We start from the raw sequence: 23451 nt of genomic DNA, 5'->3' as shown, positions 1-23451 counted from the left end.
ATTGAAATATTATAATCCATTTTTTTAAAATAACCAAATATAATTTAATTAAAAATATAAATTAATAAAATTAAAACAGCAATTTATTTCAAAGAATTAATAAAAAAATTGAAAAGATCTTAAAATTTCCATTTTTTTAATATATTATAATGTAATTTGCTATTATAATATTTTTCTCCTAAAAAAAGCAATAAATTTTCTTTGTTATTTTTATTTTCAATATTATTTTTTAGCCTTTCGTATCATGCAGCCTTTTGACTTATAGACCTACCCTATATTAAATATTGCATTTATAAAAATAAAACTAATATTTATAAAAATGGAAGTAAATTATATAATCATTATAACCATATCTAATTGACGAATATTAAAATTCATGATGTATAAATTTTTTAAAAAGATTTTACGGCCCGACCCGGATGTATATAAAAAAATCGGCCCATGTACCCGACTAGTAAAATATGTCTTCAAAATATCTATGCTATATTAACTATGAATAATTATCTAAACCTATATATTTTTGATTTAGTGGTGCATATGAAACCATCCTTTATACAACTCAATTGTTATGGAAATATAATTGCCCAAAGATGATCTAATTTTATCTAATTCATATTGCATTATAACTTCTTTAAAAAGGATCACAACGTAAAAATCTAGAATATAATCCTGATGATAACAAAACGCAGACATCGATAGAAAATATAAATTTTGAAGGTAATCTAAGTGTCGGCAATTATGTGAACATTGCTATTGACGCAGTGGATGCCATTATAAATGTTAAACAATTTATTTTATTAATGCAAAGTTATCAATCTATTTAAAAGTTTATGCTTGCGTTATTTATTTTCTTATCTTGATTACAAAGAATTACGAAATTGTCGTAAATGTCATCCTTTTATTTATTTATATTTGTAGTTAAGTTATTAAAATAAAATGGCCGAAACAGATATAACCAACAAAAACTTTTCCTGCACAATTGCGAAATTGAATATTCCCGAAAAATTAACGGAGAGATCGTCACCTGGTGGGTCTAAAAAAGTTAGGAGATTTAAAAGTATTTATGGAGCAAAGGCAGATGATATTCGTAAAGGAAGCATACTGTGTCAAACAAAAATGGACAAAGTATCTAAGCCTACAATTAAACCCCCCATCATTACTTTAAATGAAATTAAAATTGAGACTTTGCTCCAAGACAAAAAATTATTATATTTGTTGAATTTCCCGTATAAATGGGATCCTACCATTTGGAAACTTCAATCTCAAAATCAAATGACAGGTAATACTATCAATTTGATGAGTATGGGTAAAATTCAATCGATTCAGGAATATCAATCTCAAGATATAACAAAATTATCGGGATATTTTGAGTTCGATCCTAAAAATGAACATTTAGGCAACATTGATATATACATAAGGGCGAGTATAACCTCTGTAGCATCTCTATACCCTCAAGATGCCATTAAAATTAATATATCCGAAATGTCAGAAAAAACTCATTTTTCTATATCATATTTTGATAAAAATTTAAATAGTCCGGATAGCGTGGATATAAGAGTGCTTTGCGAAGTAAAATATTAAAAGTTGTTGAAGTTATTACTTATTTATTTTTTTCAGAATACTTACCCATATAAGATAAAAGCCTTTAAATTTATCCTCGTGGATATTGGTCAAGACCACTCGGTAAAACTTATGATTAAAACTGTGAAAGAAATGAAAACGGGAAAAATTGGATCAATTAAAAATTGTTATTTTATTCAAAATATTCCCCCGATTCCAATCGGAGTAAATCAAAATTTTTACATAATTTTAATCAACAAGAGTTTAGCTCCAATATCAATATCCTTTTTAAATATTCAATCCTTAAAATAAATTTTTTTAAATATACTATATTATACTTATTAATGTTTTTCAGTATCTTTAATATTTATTTAGTCTTTAAAGAAAATAATGTTTTGATTAATAAATCATTCATTTTAAATTCACTATAATATCCTTGGAAATTTTTAATTGTTTTTTTTAGCCCATCCGGTAAATTTTTTCCCAACCCTGAAAATAATTTGAGATAAGTCATAGTGGCCGATAATAATTTTTAATGAAGGAAAAAGACATGTTGCCAAAGTCAAGGCTTACCAAAAATTCAAATTTACGACCCAGCCTTTGCATAAGTTTGCCAGAACCTTTTTGAGCGTCGGAGACCTGTAATACTTAAAAAAATTTTTTTTTTTTATAAAATCAGTGTATTCTTAGATCGGTCTTTGATAGCAATACATTTTTCTATATAATTCAAAAATAAAAATAACATTTAAAAGATTGTGCGGTTATTATGTTAAACTCATGTTTTTTACAAATTTGTGGAATGTTTTATTTTTTACTTAACCCAAACTTATCAATTAGTATGAAATGATCCTTTCGAATTTTAAATTTATTAAAATTATATACCATAAATATCATCTTCATTATCATTGAAATTAACATAATATGTTTAAAACATTTATTTTTGTCTGGTTAAAAAAATATTGTAGTTAAGATTTTGATTCCAACAATTGTCATATTTTTTTGCATTATTTATCAATTTTTACCTATTTTAATTTAAAAAAAACAGAACCTATACTAATAGAGGTTGGTTCTGAATATTTTTATTGTAGAGGTTCTAGTTCCTAAGATTTTTAAAATGGATTCATACTTCCTGTTTGAAATTATTGAGATTCCTAGGGTTCCAGGTTTCAAACTTTGTTAAAGCTATCAAAAAATTTAAACAATAAATAAACCTTCAAATGAATCACCCAACGTTTTAAATAATGTAAAAATATATTACTCGCATATTTGTTAGAAGTATATCCTAAAAATGAATACCGATTCCGGGTACTAGTATTGTTAAACGGCTCATTTTGAGCCGATTCTTGAAATGACAAACTCAATATTTTATCCAGAATATATTACACAAGGCTGAAGATTTTGCTCAGATGGCACAAAGATAATTTAATTGAAAGGCTTAGGTAATATTTTTTGGCTAAAATATAAAGTTGGCCGTTTTTAAAAATCGGCTATATTAAGTCGTTTAACAACACTAGTTACTATAAATTTTAAAAGAGAGTTCTAGGTTAAAGTTCTTTAGTTTATTTTTTATAAATTATTTAATATATGAATGATATGTAAATGTAACTGAGGCAAATCATGCAATTTTAAAAACCTATTTAATCGTTCAGAATTAAAGCTGCTAAAAAAATCTTTAAAATGTGAGAATAGTCATCGCTCAGAAAAAATGCTGAATGTACGGATTATTCCTTAATGTTCAGATATAAAACTGAACTGCTCAGAAAACGAATTCATCTTGAAAGATAAATCGCTCAAAATTTATGAAATAAGTAATTTTCTTAGTGTTATTGATTTTAAGAAAATAGACATTATTAGCAATAAGGTTCACCGATGATGACTTTACTTTAATAAATTCTCTAAAAAATTACTTAGCAAAATCTTCTGATTTTTAAAAATAAACTGAGATCAGCAAAAATTATAAGCTCTCAGTATTTTTTATCTTGATTGGAAAAATTTATAAGCATTTCAGAATATTTGTTAAAATTTACCTTTAATGGTATAATGCATATTTTTAAATTTTAAATTGGATGGGGGGGGGAAGGGGGGGAGTAAATTTATTAGGATAAAAACTTGAACCAATGTCCCCTCCGGGCTTACAATTGTGAGTGAGGGATCAGAAAGAAATTGGGTAATTTATTTTCTGTCACCTCAGATAAAAGTTGCATGCTTATTTAATAGACAATAAGTAACATTAAAACATTTCGCATTTAAGATTTAAGGAACTTTGGAGTGTAAATTGACATTAATTATGTTATTTTCCTTTAAATAAATGAATTCGCAAATTATTTACTGTTTCGCGATAATGGCGCAAACATTCGAGGTAGAATATTCGCTATAAAGGGTTACCGAAAAAATTTGCGGAATTGGAAAAACTACTCAATTATGCTAAATATACATCAAATAATATTTAGTAATATAATCATGTTAATTTAAAATATACATTATTATTTACTAATTGACTACACAATAACATAAAGAGAAACATATATACATATTTTGATTGGTTTATTTATATTAAAAAAATTATAATTTACATATGAATGGCATTTTAGAATCGATTAAATACTATAAATATATTAATAATATCATTATTTAGCCAGAACACCCTCTGCATCCACAATGAATACATTCAACAATTTTCCCCTAAAAATAATAATAAAGAAATAGTTAGGTTTTGTAATAATAAATATACGAAAATTATAAATTAGGGTAAATATAAAAATGATTTTAATAAGTGGCTGACAAAATAATTTACACATTCACATAAACACTAGTAAACTATTATTGTGAATCCCGTTAAATATGGAAATGGGTTTGCATGTAAATTTGACCTATAAAATTTGGAGAAAAGTCAAAAGTTATATAAGTAAATTGCTCAAAAACTAAAAAATATACTATACAATATGAATTCACAAGAGATATTAAACTCTACTTTGCAAGTAGAACAGTACTCCTATTTCCTAAAAAAAGGTAACAGTTACCATTATTTATAAAAATTAGCATACGTGTCATTCCACGTAAAATCGATCTGGTTTCGTGGACCTCTTTCAAATCGAATGAAACTTTGCGTGATGATTATATTTATGTTGTGAGGAGTCTATGTTAATTTTTAATCTCTAACTCAATTATTTCTGGAGATATGGAGGGTAAAAGGTAAAAAATGGTGTCATTAATTCGAAAACCGATAAAAATAAAGATTATTTAAAAAATATATTATAGACCTATCTTTGGTATCAATAAATAGCCATTTAATCCATTTCTTAAAAAAAAATTTTTTTTTTTAAAAATTAGGGTTTTTATTTCCGGGAAAAGGTAGATTTTTTAATCTGTACTTTGGGAATAATATTTTCTAAAGATTGATTTTTATTTATTTAAAAATTTAATATTGATCCAAATTTTTAAAGAAAAAAGTCATATATTTTTAATCAGCTGTTTTTCCTTTTTCACATTTCAATTTTTGAACAATTATTAGTTTATTAATTTGAATATTATTGTTTATATTTTAATTTAATAGATTAACATAAGCATGGATATTATTATTCATCATCATCTGAATATGAAAATTCAAAATCAGATAAATTAACATTACCATGGCCCAAATATGATAAATATTTTACATTAACATCCTCTATTGAAGGAACTAATTCAATACTTATCAAATGTAAAATGTGCCCAAAAAGTATAATATCATTTCAAAATCTTCAAGTACCAGCTTAAAACGAAATTTGATTGTAATATTTATTATTCTTTTATATAATATAACTAAGTATAATTAAATTTGAAGAAAAAATGCATTTGGGCTATTTGACTACAACAATAAAGATAGTTAATTTAAAATTAAAAAAAAATAGCAGCATAAAATATGGTCAACCATTGATAGACACAGTATAAAATGGGATTAATAAAAGGTATTAAACCTATCACTATCAACTTAATTACATATTTTATTTTTTTAAAGATTGAACATATATATTATATATATATGAAGAATATGATCTTTCTGCAATTATATATCTAGTATTCAAGCTTCAATGGCCATGGATAAACCACAGAACAAGAACGTAGAAAAATAATATCATTAATTCAAGATTCAATGGCCATGGATAAAACTACCACAGAACTAACCTATAAAAAATAAACTAATAGTGTTATTTAAAAAATGCATTGAAAACCCTAGAAATGATAATGCAAGAACTGTTAATTTCAAGCTATCCTTTTTTTGACGAGGAAGTAGATGGATTGAAGGAGGATAACTTAACTCAACTTTTTGAAACAAAGGGGAAAACAATAAATGTTTTTAATGAATTCCCCGCGTTAGAAGAGTTGTTTAAGTACATCGCCCCTGTAGAGCGCGTTTTTACTATAGCTAATGCCATATTAACTGCCAAGCGTTCCTGGCTATCAGATGAAAATTTTGAAAAACCATTATTAAAAATAAATAAGGAAATTTTTTTTTTATAAATAAAAATATCTTTTTATTCACTATATTATATTGTATTTATAATTATATTATCAAAATAAAACTATATTATTTAACATGGCTAATAATTGTGTTAAAAAATATAAAACATTTTAAATAAAAAATTTATCATAAAATTTTGAACAGAACACGTTCCTTTTTTTGAAAGTGAACATGTTCGATTTTTGTCAATGAATCGATTTTTTTAGAAATGTTTACAGACTATTTAATATATATTTTTCTTTTCTTTGTCTATTAAAAAGTCAAGATTTTTGATATTCAGTTCTAGAATTAAGCTTACCTTATGTAGTGGCTGCATAATAAATCTTTCCGTTAAAAGAAATGTTCTATTTTTAGGGTTATAAATTTGTATCATCTTCAGAAGGTTGACAAAATTTTACTAATTTTAGTTCCAGAGATAAACTTCATATATTGTGGGGCGAGAATCTGCCCTCAGATTATAGCATTCTTTGAATATTTATTTATTACCAAGTCTCCATTGCTGAACGAGAATTGAGAGATTTAAAATTTTTCAATATATTTACATTTTATACAACTAGGAAGAAAATATTGCTTATAAAATACAGAAGTGATTTGTTTTCAAAATTATTCTTTTTTAAAAAGTTCTAAATTAAATTAGAAGATATATATTATATTGCAAATTTTATTTATAAAAAAACAATTTTAAAAATTAAAATTTCCATGATTCAGTGAAATAAATTAACGTTCATGCCCAATAACACCCAGCAAATTTTGGGAATGCCCATCACATCTAATAATAACTGACAAAATTTTCAGGATTTAGTTTTTGCCTAACCTGGCTTCAGTTTTCACTAAGATTGACTGTCCTGACTTCATATTTTATTGTAGCCCAGTCCTGTTTTTTAAAATATAAGGCATAACCTAAAATATTTGTAGTTAAACACCTAAATAAACAACCATTTATATATCGGGGAGTGGTAAAATTAAAAATGTTAAACTCTATGAATTACACTTCTATTGTTTTGAGATTAAATTTTAAAAAACCTATTAACAATTTGTCAACATTTAAATTATAAGGCAATAAATAAAATTAAGCCTCTAATTCCTTTACTGTGTGGATACTTTATCCTCTTATGATTTTGATCATGGTAGATAAGTATAAGAGTAAATAATTTGTTAAATTTAATGTTATAAATATTAATTGACCTTTGATATCGGAATGGATTCCAGATCCATGTATTAAAATATAGAATGAATCGTCACAGGGGAATAAAAATTTTAAAAAATACAGCCCAAAGAAAATGAAGAAATTAAAGATTTATCAAAATTTTTCAAATTCATATTTACATAATTTGTATTAAATTTTTTACATTTAAAATATAATATAAAATATATTCCTATTTGTAATGATAATACATCATAATTTTTGATAATATATATAATAAATTAGCCTACCCCCATCAAGTTTTTAGGTAATACACCACTGGTTGTGACCTAAATCAAAAACATCATTAATAAACTTTCGTAACCTAGATGAAAATGGAAAAATAAGCTATTTCTAATGTAAGAGTAAAATAGGGATCTAAATCATTTTCTCAAATTTATGAAAGTTTATTAATTTTTTAAAGTAAGAGAAATTATAAAAATTTAATATATTTTAGTTTTAAGTTTATAATGTTGTTACAAAAAAAATATGCAATATTTTTCCCAAATTATAATATAAAATGGGAAGTATTAAAATAATTTGGTAGGAAATTTTAAAATTCTTAATAGAAGATTTTGGACATGTATCATAATTTTATAGTTACAAAAGTTTTAAATTTTTTAAAATATATTTAGGTTAAAGGTAAGGTACAGTCTTAACTTAAGTAATAGGATAAAAAATTATAAGGAAATGTGGTGATATTTTGTTTTATTGTGGAATGGAAAAATAAGTTTAGAGACAATGTCTATGTTTAGAAGGTGTAAAGTAAGTCTAGAACATGGTGTAGATAATTGTGAAAAAAATAGTATGGATATTAGAAGATTAACGGAATGTTATGTAAGGATAGAACAATAAGTACGAACAATCTGAGAAAAAATGGGAATGTGATTTTATTTGTAAATTAATTTTACTTATGTATTAAAAATATAAATAATTTTTAATGTGCAAAATAAAAGAATAATTAATTTAAAGGAAAATAAATAAAAAAAGTACCGCTTCAAGTTTATTTTTAGGAACTCGACATATACAATTTGTTCCATAATTTGTATCCCTTGTTTGAATGCACCTAAGGCAACATAAGTTTTCATAACCTTGCTTTTTCCATTTGGCTATAATATTTTTATCTGCCAAACCTTCCGCAATACAAAAATCATATAAATCTAATTTTATATATTAATTTATAATATTATTGACTAATCATACTTTTAGAAATGGCTTTCCGTTTATGATATAAATCAAATATATATCTAGATTTTTGGTGATGAATTTTAAAAATTGGCCATAAAGCTTCAACTCTTCTTTTGCCCTCATGAGAATCTGTTTCAGCTATTTTTAAACATAATCAATTAAAAATAAAAGGTATTTGAGAGAAAAAGATTAACAATAATTAAAAAAAATATGGCATATTTAGTTTAATTATAATTTACTTCTAAAAATGTGTATATAACGTTTTGAACTCTCGTTTCAATAAATTAAATAATAAGATTTAAATAAAAAGTGCATAATAGATTAGTAAAACCTTCTCTCATTTTTCTTTCCAGTTCATCCAATGTTGGTTCAATTAATTCCCAACCTTCTGGAGGATCTTGTTTTAATTTTCGAATTTTAGGCATAAGCGATTTTAAATCCACATAAAAAAGTTGTTTGATATGAATTTAAAAAAAACTTAATTACTAATAATTATAACCTACATAAAATAAACGAATTTTAAAAGGTTCATAGTAAAGACTATAAGCTTATACGTGAAATGATTTTTTACCTTTATAGATGCTATATAAACTATTGGTCTTATTTAAAAATTATTAGTTATCAAACCCTCACAAATGTATTGTGATATATAGGCTATATTATATACTAAACATGAAACATCTGATTCGAATTTAATATCTTATTATATACGAATGTTTAGTATTCATTATTTTCAATTTTAATTAGAGTAATCTAACCATAAGTGCCTAAGCTTTTTCTGGATGGATAACTAAATGTGGTTTTATTTAACCGAATAATGTCAAAGGTATGATATGTAATATTCAAATATTTATGTATATTGCTATATCTAGCGTGATTTAGATGAGTCAGAACCTGACGAAAATAATCAAAATAATAAGGTTAAGTCAGTTTTTATATTGATTATATAATAATTTTTAAGATATTATGTGTTGAACAAGAAAGATCTCAAGTTTGCATAGTTAATATAGCTGAAAGTATTTAATTTTACATATTAAATTATTTGGTATAAGATGAAATAGATTCATCATCAATTGTGGATAATTTAGATTACGTGATTCACTTGAGAAATTTGTGCCCAAATATTACAGAAAAAGAAATAGTTCAGTTAGCTTTCCCATTTGGAAAAGTAAAAAAATTGATTTTATTGAAAGCAAAAAATCAAGTTTATTTTTATTTATTATTAATTTTAATATACAATCTTAGGCATTTATTGAGTTTTTTGATCCTGGTGCTGTTACCAAAATTTTGGATTTTTTTTCACACTCTACAAATGAAACCTCTCTAAGGGGTTATAAAATATATGCACAAAATTCCACTCACAAACATCTTGATACTTCACATGTCCCTCCAGCTGCAGTAAAATTTATTTCATAAATTGTTTTTGTTTATCAATTCAACTTTTTTATTCAATTTATTACTGCCATTGTTTTTTAAGTTTCATTAGTTTATCTTTTGAGTATTTAAATTAATAAGTAAAATATAAAATAATTAATTATAAGATCTATTTCACTCTTTCAAATATATTAAATACTTTAATAGAAGATAATCATATGCATTAGAAATCCATTTGGTCAGGCTAAACAGAATTATAGCTGACAACTTGTTTAAAATATTATTTTTGGAATGGGAAGCTTATGCAAAAAATTTTTACAGGCTGGACCTTGCCAGTCTGGAATTACATAGTTTTTTTTAAAACTTTGATCTTCCTAAATATTATGGGCTAGGCAACTTGCATATTTTTTTATTATCATAGCTGAAAAATCCATTTATTACTGGGCCAGGTTGTTTACATTGATTTTCTCAAAGTTGTAACATATAAATAATTCCATCAAATCGATAAGGCCCATCTTTTCTAATTTTGATAAATATTGCTTACTGAGAAAACCTCATTAAAAATCATTGAATCCAAAATGTTTGCCTCCAAGTACTATTAGTTTCTCTTTTTGAGATATCAATGGTCAAAAGTGCCAAAAATGTCCTTTTTTAAAAAATAATTTTTAAGATTTGGGATAAGTTAAAATATAATGATGCTAAAAATAAAAATTATATGTCATTTTGAAGTTTTATAAAATAGTATTGTTGCAGTTTTTATTTACGTTATAATAAATATTGAGCCTTAAAGTTCCAGGTGTTTCACTTCCCGAATTTCTTTGAATTTATTATTATATTATAACAATATATTTAAAAAATATAATCCAGCCATGGTTTTTTTAATTATTACGTTTTAAAAAAAAGAATAGATATTTCAAAAATGATGGCGCTCCTATATAAAATTAAGATTTTTGTTGGAAATATTTTTTTAGGAATTTTTCCCATTTTATAACTTATATACAATTTTCAAAGTTAATATCGTGAAATAAATTTATTTGGGTGCAAATATAATCATCTTTTTCATGTAATTTTTTTTAAAATTATTTTGGAAATATGATAGGAAAATTAAAATTCACGAAAGATTTTACTTATTTTCTGCTTTTCATCAAATGAAATTTTTTGATGCCTTGATAATTTCGTTAGCAATAAATGATAAGTACGCTCAGTCATCTTTAATGGGCTCATTGTAAAATAGTTCTTTTTGATATGAAAAGGAGGTCGTCACTGTATAAACACAAAAATAGACTTGTCCATTAGAATGGAACAAATTTATAATTTAATCTCTATTTACATCTTCATTTTGCAAAAATTCTTACAACCAATCGTTTTCATACATACAGGTCACATATCCTCTAATTTCATCGATTAACAGATCCTCACATGGATTTACTATATTCTCCACAATAACGTCTTCGAATTATAATATGTTTTAGTATTGAGCTTAGTAAAACCAACTGGAAGCACTGCATGAATTTTTTTGTATCCCAATATTGAGATAAATTTATTAATAAACCTTATTTCTTCTGGCTCATACTCTGGTATGATAGCATAAGAAAAATTTATACCTTTTATAGGCTCTTTAGCATAATTATATAAATGTAAAGTAATAATTTATTTGATCTGAATAAGGTCTTGGTAAAATTTTCTTGGCAACTAACCTATTCTAGATGGTTAATTATTATATCTGAAATAGCTTTTAATATTTTCTCTATCTTTTTCTTGGATTATTTTTTTCAGTTAGTTTTTTTTTTCTTAGGAGATATTTTAATTTCGTTTAAAATAATATTGATTGTATATATTGCTGTGGTTGCTGTGGTGATATTATTTATTTCATATTCGCTATAAAAAGTTATATTTTTGTGATACACATTCAAGGGATTGATCAGAAATATGTGTTTTCCGCCTCATTACTTGGAAATTAAGTCATTCTTTTTATAACTTTTGACAGATTCATTTTATAATTAATGGATTCTTAAAAGGATTTGATTTATATTTATACATTATAAATAATTTTCTTAAAATATATATCGATATATTTGTAAAATAGCAGATAGGGGAATGAAAACAGGCTTCTATCTTTCAACATTTAATTATTATATTTTCCTGCAGGAGATATCGAAATAACTATCTTTTTAGGAAATTTAATCATTTATTATTAATAACAATAATTTTTATAAGTTATCAATAGTAATAATAATAATAAATAAGCCTATCAACAGCGATTTAAATAATATTTTTCATGATATTAATGCTGGAAAATCTTATTATTATGTTTAAAAAATAAAAAAAAATATAACATTAACAAAATAACACTATTTTAAATATGAGCGTCATCTAGACTTGAAAAATATATTTATAGTTGTTTTAAAAATTGCAATAACTAATAAACCCATGGCTATCCCAAGTTTAAATTTTGTTTTGCAAATAGATATAATGTAAGTGATTAATAAATTCAAAAAAAAATCGCTAAGCCAAACAACTGGAGATTTCAGATTTAAAATTTATAATGTAAATAAAAACCGCAATATTATTATTATTTATAAAATTCCTTATTACAAAATGACATGTAATTTTTATCATCATTATTTTTTAACTTATTTTAATTTTATTCTTCGAAAAGGGTCATTTTTTAGCACTTTTAAGTTTAATCATTGATATCTCATGAACTATTATTACTAGGAGGCTAAAATCATGGATTCCATGCTTTCTAGTGATGTTCTCTCAAGTAAAATATGGAGAACTTCCGAGTACACTGCGGCTATGCCTATAAATATTTAATATAAATCAATTAACAGAGCTCTGCAAGTTTAATTTTACAAGCCCTTGCCTGGCCCAATTTGTTTTTTTAAATTTTTAAACCTGTACTTTGACTGAAATTTTTATTTATTCTTAAGCTAAATATGTTTAATTGTGAGCTTGGATTGTCTAAAAATTTTAATATAAAGATATATTTTATGAAGTCAAATAAATTAAATAGCTAATTGTTTTTCTTTATCACAGACAGGGTTAGGCAGTCATGTGAATACTTATATTTAAAATAAAAAGTATTTGGCATTTATTATGCTTACAGACAAATGCAAATTAATTTCTCTATTTTTCATCATAAATAACTTTAAATGTAACTCCTCAATTTGTTTATTTGTGATTTAAAATTGTAACCCACGTTATTATGAATCTTTCATTCCCATATTATTTTAAAATGAGTAAATTATAACTGAAGATATTAATGATCTAGTAGAACGATATAGATTTCAGTTCCACTAAGTTTTTATATTAAGCTATTATCGTCATAAGATATTTTTAGCAGAGACTATAATACTAACAATGCCCACATCCTCATGTCATTTAACATTTTAGATGGAAATTAAAAGAGGGTCTTTTAGCCACTCTTTTACATCTCTATTTTAAAAATTGATGGGTTGAATATAGTGATGAAAGTAAATATTCATGCTCTTAGATAAGCCCTCTTAACTGAAAAAGAAAATGAGATAGAAGCTTGCAAGTTTTCTATTCTCTTACGTTGAGGAAGAAGATTATTCAAATAATTATTTTTTTAAGTATATTTTTCATATTATTATACATTTTTTTGAAAATTTTTTTAAACCCTGATCACAGAGAAATTTATTGTTTTCATATTATTTTTTAATATTTTGAAAATTTGAACTTATCCTGATTTAGTTTATTTTTATGACTGGCCAGGCATTTGTAGTGCTATAATCTATATCAAGTTTAACTAGATGCATCTATTTACTATGGGACTACTTTTCCATAAAAAAATACAATAAATTTTTCCACCTTTATTCATTACAAGTCCCAGAAATTGTATAATTCATTTGATTTTGATTTTGAATTCTATTTTCTGTTTTAAATTTTTGATTCCATAAAAAACAAGTTGCACTATATAAAATATATGCTCTATGTTTTAAGAACATACTGATTGAAATTGTTTAAACTTAACATAGTATAATTAATGTAATTTCCTATATTTTATGTGCCGTTATAATTTTTTAAAATATAAAATAAGCATCAAATTACCTATATTTTTAATAAAAATATTTTTATTTATTTAAAAAATCATATATTTTAGGCGTCTTTAGCAGAATCCATAATAAATACTCTTAATTCTTTATATGATGCAAATTCCACCCAGGAAACGCCGACCAATATACTTAGAATTAAATTTGATGGATATATTCCTATTTTAAATTTGAATATAATTCATCAGGTAACGAATATATATTTTTTAATATATTATATGTAACTATAATAGATATTTAGCAAATATGGAGAAGTTCAAAAAATTATCACATTTACTAAAAACTGTAAATTTTATATAACTTTAAATTGTCGTATAACTTACAATGTATTAAACAAGATAAGCATATTAATAATTCTTTAGCGCTAGACAAATAGTTTTATACCATATGATCTAGAACAGGCGCGTAACCAATGAAGGGGGAAATTTCACCCCCCATCGCTAATTTGACTGTTTTCCTAAATATCATTTTAAGCTAATAAAAATTTTACCCCCCCCCCCCCATGCCCCGTCAAAATTTTTCAATATCAAGCAGTTTATCCTTACTGCTAGTTGCATTAATAAATTATTTTCCTATAGCTCACTACTATGTAGAAATTTACAAATATCAAATTTCGATTTGGTTCAAGTTATTGATTTGGAGGAAAATGTAAACAGGAAGAATGAATGTAGATGAATATTTCATAATATTTATATAGACGTTGAATCAAAACTAAATCTTATAGAATATTATAAAATATCCAATTTCATCCCATTCTTAGATACTTTTTTATCGCAAATTAAAGTAGGTTTTTAAATAAAAAACAAGTCTTTGGTAATCTTCAAATTTTATTTCCTAAAGACCCTTCTTCGTTTTCTGATGCCATTATTGGTAAAATTAAATATTTAGCAAAATTTTATTCCTATTATTGATACTGAAATCAATTTAATCAGTGAATTCGAATTGTGGTATAAATATTTACTACGTTTATTATTTTACCTGAGCATGCTATTGATGCGCTCAATCGGTATAAGGAAACCTTGGCTCAATTTCCAAATATTTTGAAGGTATTTAATATTCTTACATATTTGCCTATTACAACATATACGAATGAAAGGACCTTTTTCAATAGAGAAGGTTGAAAACTTATTTACAAAATACTACTTCCGAATCTCGGCTAAATGAGTTAGCTCTGTTAAATATCCACAGAGATTTGATTCCAACGACAAACAAAATTCTTAATGAATTGGCAAATTTCCCACGAAAATTAAAAATCACATTATAATTCTAGCATTTAATAAATTTTTTGATAATATTGTATTTGATAATAAGTTATAAAAACTTGTTCTTTAAAAAATTTACTAGTCAATATTTTATACACACTACATTAGTATTTTCAATAAAAAATTTTTTATTCTACTTATATTATATGAGAATTTAAGTTGAAAAGTTTTTAAGCCAATTTTATAAAAAAAATTGACACTAAACTTTATTTCAATTTTATATTTTTTAAAAAAAATTTATTTATAATATACCTAACTTAAAATAAAAATTGGGTTATATATAACCTTTATTTCTTCTTTAAATATTCATAAGCGCGAATTAGTAAAAGCTAATAATATTAATATAATTATTATTGAATTATGAATAATTTTAAAGAATAGCTCAAAGATATGACCCGGCCGAAGACCCGCCAAAAAAGGTTTGAGGGCCAGTCCCCCCCCCCCCCCAAATGCACCTGTAGGAAAATCCTGGATACGCCACTGATCTAGAACTATTACTTATCTATTTAGCTTTGCCCAAATTGAGTTTAATTACTGGGATTTAAGGATATTTGTTAAATTTGACCCATTATTCAACTTTTGGAAATAATAAATTTCGTCTCTATATTCTCTGGTCTGTGATCATTATATTTTTACATCGATTTTAAACCACTAAAACCTATATATTTATTATTTCCCAATAGATTCATTTCAAGCCTTTGTCCAATATATGTCTTCGGCCTTGGCCCAAATGGCGAGATTGGTTTTTAAATTTTATAATCGTTGTTTTACATATATTTTATCAGAATTTATGTGGTTTAAATATAAATGGTTGTATTATTTCGAAAATCGATTTCTCTAAATTGAACAATTTAGAAGTCAAATATAATAACGATAAAATGCGAGATTACACTTTGCACCCCATGAAGGATCAGGCTAATGGCGTTAATTCAAGCAAAAACTTTTTGCATCCGAAGAACGGGGAAGGTGAGCAATCTTTGAGATTTCATGCCACTATGGATAATCCCATGTTGCAATATTCAAGTAACTTAGATCTTTAAAAAACAATTTTAATTTTCCACAAGATATGCTAAATCAACCATATACTATTATTTCACCTTTTCCTGGTAATATGGGTCACCTAATTCCATCAAATCTGGGTTTTTTAACATTATTTTCATTATTAAAATTGAATATTCCATTTTTATAGCTTTGCAAAATGTTTTTGGGCAACCTTTGAATCCTAACTCTAATAAACCTATGATTATCAACCTCGATGCATTAAATCAATCTCCCATTGTTTTTAAAAGTGATCATATAGGCAGTGTTATAATTGTTAGTAATCTCAACGATCAGGTCAACTAATCATATCAAATTCAATCATGTTTTTTTAAAAAAAGGCTTACATTTAAAATTTAACCTTTTTCAAATAACATTATTACATACACTATACACAATTACCAAAATAATTTCTTTTTTTACTTTATTTTAACTCATTTCATTTTCAACCTTACATATCGTAATTCGTAAAGAAAGTGACTGCAGATGCACTCTTTATCCTGTTTGGTAAATATTTTTCTTTATTTTAAAAATTAAAAAAATGTATTTATATAATCTGCTTTTATTAATCCTATCAGAATATACAATAACTTATAAATATAGGTGTGTATGGAGACGTCTACAAAATAAAGATATTATATAATAAACGAGACACTGCTTTAATTCAGATGAGTAATCCTTCACAAGCCCATTTAGGTATAATTAATACAAAAAAATTGATGTTTATAATTAATTATCACGTCAGATATCTGAGTAAATTCTTCGCATATTTAACACTCTTTTATTCATGCAAAATTATAATTTTAATCAGAAAAATTAATTTTATAATTTAATAAGACACAGAAAAATCATTTTTATAATTTATTTTTTAAAAAAGTTTCTTCAAAAATTTGATAATAATAAAATTAAAATTATGTCCAATCATAATCTTAAAATCTGTGATTGGCATTTTATTAATAATTTAGGAGTTTTCGAAAATATAATAAGTAACTGTTTATAATAATATTTTTAAATTCATTCATTAGCTATAAATAATCTTGACAATCTAAGAATGTATGGCAAAAATATTCGTGTTTCAATATCAAAATACCAAAGTATTAAAATGCCTAAGGAAAGCCAAGAAGTAATCAATTATATGATTATAATGTGAATAATAATTTATTCACCAACAATAGGATGGATCTTTGACTAAAGAATATATAAATTCACCTTTACACCGGTTTAAGAAGCCAGGCTCTAAGAATTACAATAATATTGTGCCCCCTTCTTCAGTATTACATTTATCCAACATACCGTAATTATAATCTAATTTTTATAATTAATTACCTATATATTTTTTTAAAATAGATTAGATATGGAAGAAAATTTTGTAAGAAATTTATTTGACAATTCAGGATTTAATGTGAAAGGATTCAAATATTTTGTGTAATTCAATTACTTAATTTATCTGTGTTATCGCTTTCTTTTTAGTCAAAGTGGCATTTTTCAAACACACGAGTGCCTTTGGTAATATCAAAGTGTCTTTTTTTTAAAAAAAATAGCACTAGAAGATATTTAATTAAATGGAAAGAAAATCGTGTCGAAAATTAATATTGATTATATTTCCCTCCTATTCTTCGTGGCTGATAAAATATCACAATGAATAGTTATTGCTGAATATTAAGATTTAATGCATAAATTTAAAACGGGTTATCTATATAACGGAATTATAATTATTCTTCAAAAATGGCAAAACTTATAAAAGTGGGATTGTAATAAAAAACTTGTCGATAAGGAGTAAGGCAAAATAACGGAATTATTTTATCTACAAAAATAGCTTAAAACCTTGATAAAGAGAACACTTAATATAAATGTTCAATTTAAATAGATTTAATAAGTCGCTTCATATAATATAATAATTAAAATATACTTTCATTTGCGAAAATTACTTTCAGTCTGAAATAAATTTGTGATTTAACTTGAAAGATTTTTTATATATGAAAATTTTTAAAAATATTTCGCATATTTAAGTAAAATTTGATCAAAAATCTTTCTTTAAAAAAATTATTTTTTTCAAACTGGAAAAAGACGTGATATTTCAAAAGGTCACAATGTGTTTGAGATGTGACTAAAAAGGCTATACATTATAAACAATAATTTATATTTAATTATAGTAGAATAATTGAAATTCAGTTTTTAATTCATATTTTCAGTTTCAAATAAAATTATTTTTTTAGTTTATGTTATATTTTACCGAATGAGTGGGTTTGCTAATAAAATTAGTATTTATCCTTATCTAATATAAACGCTAACCCTGATCTTTGTTGCATAGAGCAAAGCACCGCTAACACAATTGAACTGCGGAGTTCGGTAAAGACTAACAGAAACTTATAGGCTGCTCAACAGCCCTAAGTATATGTTAAATTTTGCCGAATTGGGTTTGGTTTTTAATAAAATTTAAATTTCTCATTATCTAATATAAACAATAACTCTTATCTTTGTTGCATAGTCCACAAGTTTGGTAAGCCTTATAAACTATAGTTTGGTAAACTAACAAACATATTTGCTGCTCAGTAGCCCATTAGATTTTACATGTAGTGGGATTGGTGAATAAAATTAGTAAACCTGTTAATTAAAAACTGAAAATAAATATTAATTAATGGGCATTTATTTAAAAATATCTTATAATTTGTTCCCAATAATAATTAGAAACGAAAAAAGAATGGCCCTTATCCAATTAGACGATATTGAAGAAGCTATATCGGCATTAATCGTTTGATTTTAATATTAAATTAAACTCATTTTATATTTAGGCTTTACACAATCATCCAATCAACAATACTCATAATTTGAGAATTTCGTTCTCCAAATCGCATATTTAATATTTTTACCTCAGGAAATCTCAATGCAAAACTATATTTTTACCTCAGGAAATTTCAATGCAAAACTATATTTTTACCTCAGGAAATTTTAATGCAAACTATATTTTTCAAAAATATTTATAAATTTGAAATATACCTTTATTTTAAAATGACATATTTTTTCATTATAATTTAAAAAATTCTATCATATTTATTTACAATTTTAGATTTATAGATATTAAATAATAAATCATTTAAAGTATTATCATTATTAACGACATTTAATAATTTAATATTGAATGCTTATTTTTGATCTCATGTCATCCAAAATTGGCTGCAATTCATCATCTTCAAAACGTTCTATAAGTGTGGGTATATGGCTCTTCGCTTCTTCTGAAGTCTCTGGACATAAATTTGCCAATGCCGCCAATTCAAATTTGTGTAAATTTAACCCCATGAGCATGTTTCTAGATTTATACAATAAATAATTATGAGTAAAGCTAATGATAAAATAGTTAAGTTTTGCTCTTATTAGTTAAAATAGGTCCAGCCCAGGTGACGAAGATGTTAAAAAAGCAGAGTTGTAAGGGTCAAAAAATAAGACAAAGCCAATGACATATATAATACTTAGACTGACGATTCATTCATTAAAATTGTACATAAATGCAAATCAGCTGGAGACGCCATTTTGGTTACACTAATCATTATAATTTTAAAAGAGAGCCTAATTTATTCTATCTGATGCAAACTTTATTAAAGAATTACCGGATCATCAAGATAATAAGGAAGGTTATCAATTTAATAGTAGTTTTTAACATGAGAATAATTACTATATGTGTTACCAAAATGGCGGGTCCAGCTGATTTGCTTTTAACGACGCTTAAAAATGCATTTTATTGAATCAATCGTCAGTCTAGGTATATATACGTCATTGGACAAAGCCATTTTAAAAAAAGTAACATAAACGTGGACTAAAAAAGCTTACAAAAATAAGAAAACCCTTATTAAAACAAAAAATAAAATGATTTGAGACATGATAATTAGGCAGCTCTCTAAAAAAACAAACCCGAAAAACTCAAAACATCAGTTTTTAAACCATATCCCACATTTCAGATTGGGATAGCAGATAAGTCTCAAAACAGGCTTTAGGATAAATAAAAAATATGGGCTCCTTAAAATATATGAAATCGGGGGCCCGGATTTATTTTTTAAAATAAATTTAAATTACCTCAATAAAACATTCATTAGCTTATCACATTTCAGATTTCCTTTTAAAACAACTCATAAAATCTAGGTTAAATTAAATCAGGTTTAAACAATTTCAAATAAATCGAATAGTGTTAAAAACATCAATAGGTCATATTAATTTTTCACCCAATATGTTGTTCAATCAAAAGCTAAAGGGAAGCCCTACTTTCCAGTTAGGGTATGCCAATGTAGTTGTATGCACAATGAGATAAAATATTGAAAAGAAATAATATAACTGAGGATGGTTTATATAAAAAAATTAATTAATGCTTATTACCTATATATTATTGTTTTATTCAGTAAATCTTAAACTTTTGTCATACCTTGCCCTACCTTGACTAAATTAGTTAAAAAAATTAGAATTTTACAATGTACAATGAAGAAATTTTTTTAAAAATATCGACCACATTTTTATCCCATATTGTTTTAATTGATTAAATATAATATTATGATTCCAAAATTTAGTTAACACAAATTGTTTAATATTTTAGAAATATTTTTGATAATGTTAATTAACAAATTTATAACTAATTTGTTTGATCTAACATGAGTTATTCAAAGACTAGATGCAAAAGGTATGCAATTAAAATTATTGATAAAAACCAAATTCCTGAGAAGTAATTATTGATCACAAATTAAATTATACAATTAATATTGTACTATTCAAAAACTTATTGATAAAATTCTTTAATTTTGTAATTTAAAAATTAAGAAAAAGTAAGGTAATTTGACATTATTAATCAACTGTGATTGCAAGAAAAATTATTGGATTACAATTAAATATATAAAAGATTAAAGGAAATTATTATATTTTAAGCTGTAATTTTTGAAGATCAATGGTCCTAATTTTTAATTTGGACTGAACTGACAGTTTAATTTTTAAAATTATTTCTATGAGTTTGGCAAGTCTTAGTTACCAACAGAAAAATAATGTTATCTTTATAAAATTATCAAATATTTAATCTATATTAGTTAATTGTGAAAAGAAATAGATTAACAAGAAAGATGATACAATCTATGACATGTATTGGGTCATAGTTTAAAAATGGAATATCAAATAAATAATTCTTTTTATATGATCTTAATAAAGCTGATCTTATTATTATATATATATGTATATATTAATTAAATTAGCTCAGACCAAACTACTACTTTCATTAGCTGAGATACTATTTTCAAATTTCAAGCTGACTAAATAATTTTTTTTCTTTTAAATACCCGTTAGATTAATTAGAGAATACTTAAATTTGGTATGAAAATATTATGTTGTTCAAAAAATGAAGGTTCAACTATTTAGCCTCACCATTGTTTTTCTTCTTTTAGATATACAACAAAAAACATTCTGATGCTAAAAATTTAAGTTTAATGATATAATCTGAATAAAGAAGTTCATTATCTATTTTTAAAAAAATTGATTTCATCATGAAATATTATTTATTAATAAAAATCACAAAGATTTTTTGTTATTGTTCCATAAAGCAATGCAAGTAAACAAATCTTTTAATTGTTTTTTTTTTAATTTAATTGTTACTCAGTTGTTGTTTTAAAATTTATATATATATGCAACTATATTTTTTCAATCATTAATTGTTTTTTATGACCTTGATTTTAAATTCATTTTTTAATAATAAACTCAATGAATAAGAATTTTGGGAAAAATTTCATCAAAAATTTTGTTTAAGCATAAAAATCTTCAATTAAAAAAATATTTGAATATTTTTTATTTCAAAGATAGTTTCAAGCTCTGATTTTTGTTGATTATTCCTAATGAATATCATTTTTATACCAAAAAAATGTTTGTGCTATTTTCACTATATAATTTAACAGTAAGGCTATTTATGCAAAATATGTATTTCTGCATTAATTGCAATAAACATAAAAAATATTATAATCATTTTTTATAATTTATATGATATGTAACTTAGTGCTTTATTAATATTTGTAAATAAAAATCTTGAAAAAATTATCTAGTTTAGAAGTCAATGACATTTAAAGTTTTTAGTTATCATTTTTCATTATTTTGATTATAATGATGCTGTAAAGTTAAAAAGGAGATCTTTAGCTACTATATTGGAAAGAAAAAGCATCAGTGTTAATCAAAAATTCTAAGGATAAAATATATTTTTAAAAAAATGTACATATAATTGCAGAACTGAGCAAAAAAAAATATAGGGTTGGCCTGTGGCCTAAAAATATTAATGTTTTATTTTTTATAATTTTTTTTAAAAAAAATATCAGCTTAGAAATATTAATTATTCACTTTCTAATAATAATTTGTAACAAAACCCATTAAATTATCAACACTATTGCTGAATATTAAAATGTAATGCATAATATTCAAATTCAGTATTTATTAAAAATTGTCTGAACCTACCGAATAGATATTGTGGTGTCACGATTTTTAAAACGGCTAAAAGCCCTTGTATAATTGTAGGTTTTGTTAAAAATATCTGTAAAATCTCCTTCATCTTGAGAAAGTTCATCTTGTTTTTTTCTTTGTTCTAGCAATTGAAAAACTTCTGATATCATTAAGGTTTCAGCCTTCTCAAATATGGGAGGGAATTTAAGCTCTGAAGCGTTTGACTCTTCCATGTTTAATAAAATATGACCGAACAAGAGTTACATCTTGTTGTATATCAAAATTTAGGAAAAAAATTGAAACAATAATCTACTTAATTGTAATTTTGAAATGTAACTAATATTAAGAAGATTAATATAAAATTTAATTTTCAAAATCGGAAAAGAATAGTACAAACAGATGTAAATTTTTGTTATATAATAATGTTAAACAAGAACAACATACCAATATATTTTTGTGCTATAAGATAATAAAAAAAGTTTTAAATATGAATGTAATAATTTATATAGTGAGAAATATTAGTATCAAAATATGGAATATATAGTTATAAATATTTCAGCCGATTGATATTAAAATAAACATCTTCATTTATTCTTTATATATTTAAATAATGATATTTTAATACATAATATATTTCTCTTTATATTGCACTGGGATAAAATATTTGGGAATATTGAATTTAATTTTCACCGATTTTGATATTATAACGTTTTGACTAGCAAATTCGAAAAATATAAGTCTAATCTAATAATTAATTTTGAAAATACAATAAAATTAAATAAAATATTATGATTTGGTGCATATTACTTCTGAATCAAAATA

The 23451-nt window shown here is 24.4% G+C and overlaps 2 protein-coding genes across 6 annotated transcripts; one reads left to right on the top strand and one right to left on the bottom strand.

Annotated features, from left to right (window-relative positions):
- Window positions 1-4087: 4087 nt before the first annotated feature.
- On the bottom strand, window positions 4088-8908 carry LOC135926311 (protein BUD31 homolog). Of its 2 annotated transcripts, none has more exons than XM_065462137.1 (4): window positions 8764-8908; window positions 8448-8570; window positions 8238-8404; window positions 4088-4242 (listed from the first exon to the last, which is right to left on the bottom strand). In XM_065462137.1, the coding sequence occupies exons 1-4, from the start codon at window positions 8855-8857 to the stop codon at window positions 4192-4194; spliced, it is 435 nt and encodes a 144-aa protein (XP_065318209.1). In that variant the 5' UTR covers window positions 8858-8908; the 3' UTR covers window positions 4088-4191. The 2 variants fall into 2 exon arrangements, with proteins under 2 accessions (XP_065318209.1, XP_065318211.1); XM_065462139.1 differs by lacking the exon at window positions 4088-4242 and adding an exon at window positions 7472-7534.
- A 320-nt stretch (window positions 8909-9228) lies between these two features.
- LOC135927596 (polypyrimidine tract-binding protein 3-like) lies at window positions 9229-19205 on the top strand. 4 transcript variants are annotated; one of them, XM_065463687.1, is made up of 18 exons: window positions 9229-9258; window positions 9305-9352; window positions 9394-9448; window positions 9485-9600; window positions 9678-9830; window positions 13933-14070; window positions 14116-14167; window positions 15828-15886; window positions 15930-16167; window positions 16209-16283; window positions 16334-16479; window positions 16656-16689; window positions 16786-16878; window positions 17208-17305; window positions 17358-17476; window positions 17530-17607; window positions 18871-18934; window positions 18975-19205. In XM_065463687.1, exons 1-18 carry the CDS (start codon window positions 9250-9252, stop codon window positions 19041-19043), a joined length of 1644 nt encoding a protein of 547 aa, XP_065319759.1. In that variant the 5' UTR covers window positions 9229-9249; the 3' UTR covers window positions 19044-19205. The 4 variants fall into 4 exon arrangements, with proteins under 4 accessions (XP_065319759.1, XP_065319758.1, XP_065319762.1 ...); XM_065463686.1 differs by having other exon boundaries at window positions 9485-9636; XM_065463690.1 differs by having other exon boundaries at window positions 9485-9636; window positions 17530-17551; window positions 18975-19039.
- The last annotated feature ends 4246 nt before the right edge of the window (window positions 19206-23451 follow it).

The sequence above is a fragment of the Gordionus sp. m RMFG-2023 genome, chromosome 3 (genome assembly GCF_954871325.1).
Source record: "Gordionus sp. m RMFG-2023 chromosome 3, tfGorSpeb1-WG-v2, whole genome shotgun sequence".
In the NCBI taxonomy this organism is placed as follows: domain Eukaryota; kingdom Metazoa; phylum Nematomorpha; class Gordioida; order Chordodea; family Parachordodidae; genus Gordionus; species Gordionus sp. m RMFG-2023.
The sequence above is the reverse complement of the archived record's forward strand: the minus strand, read 5'-3'. Positions and strand labels throughout refer to the sequence as shown.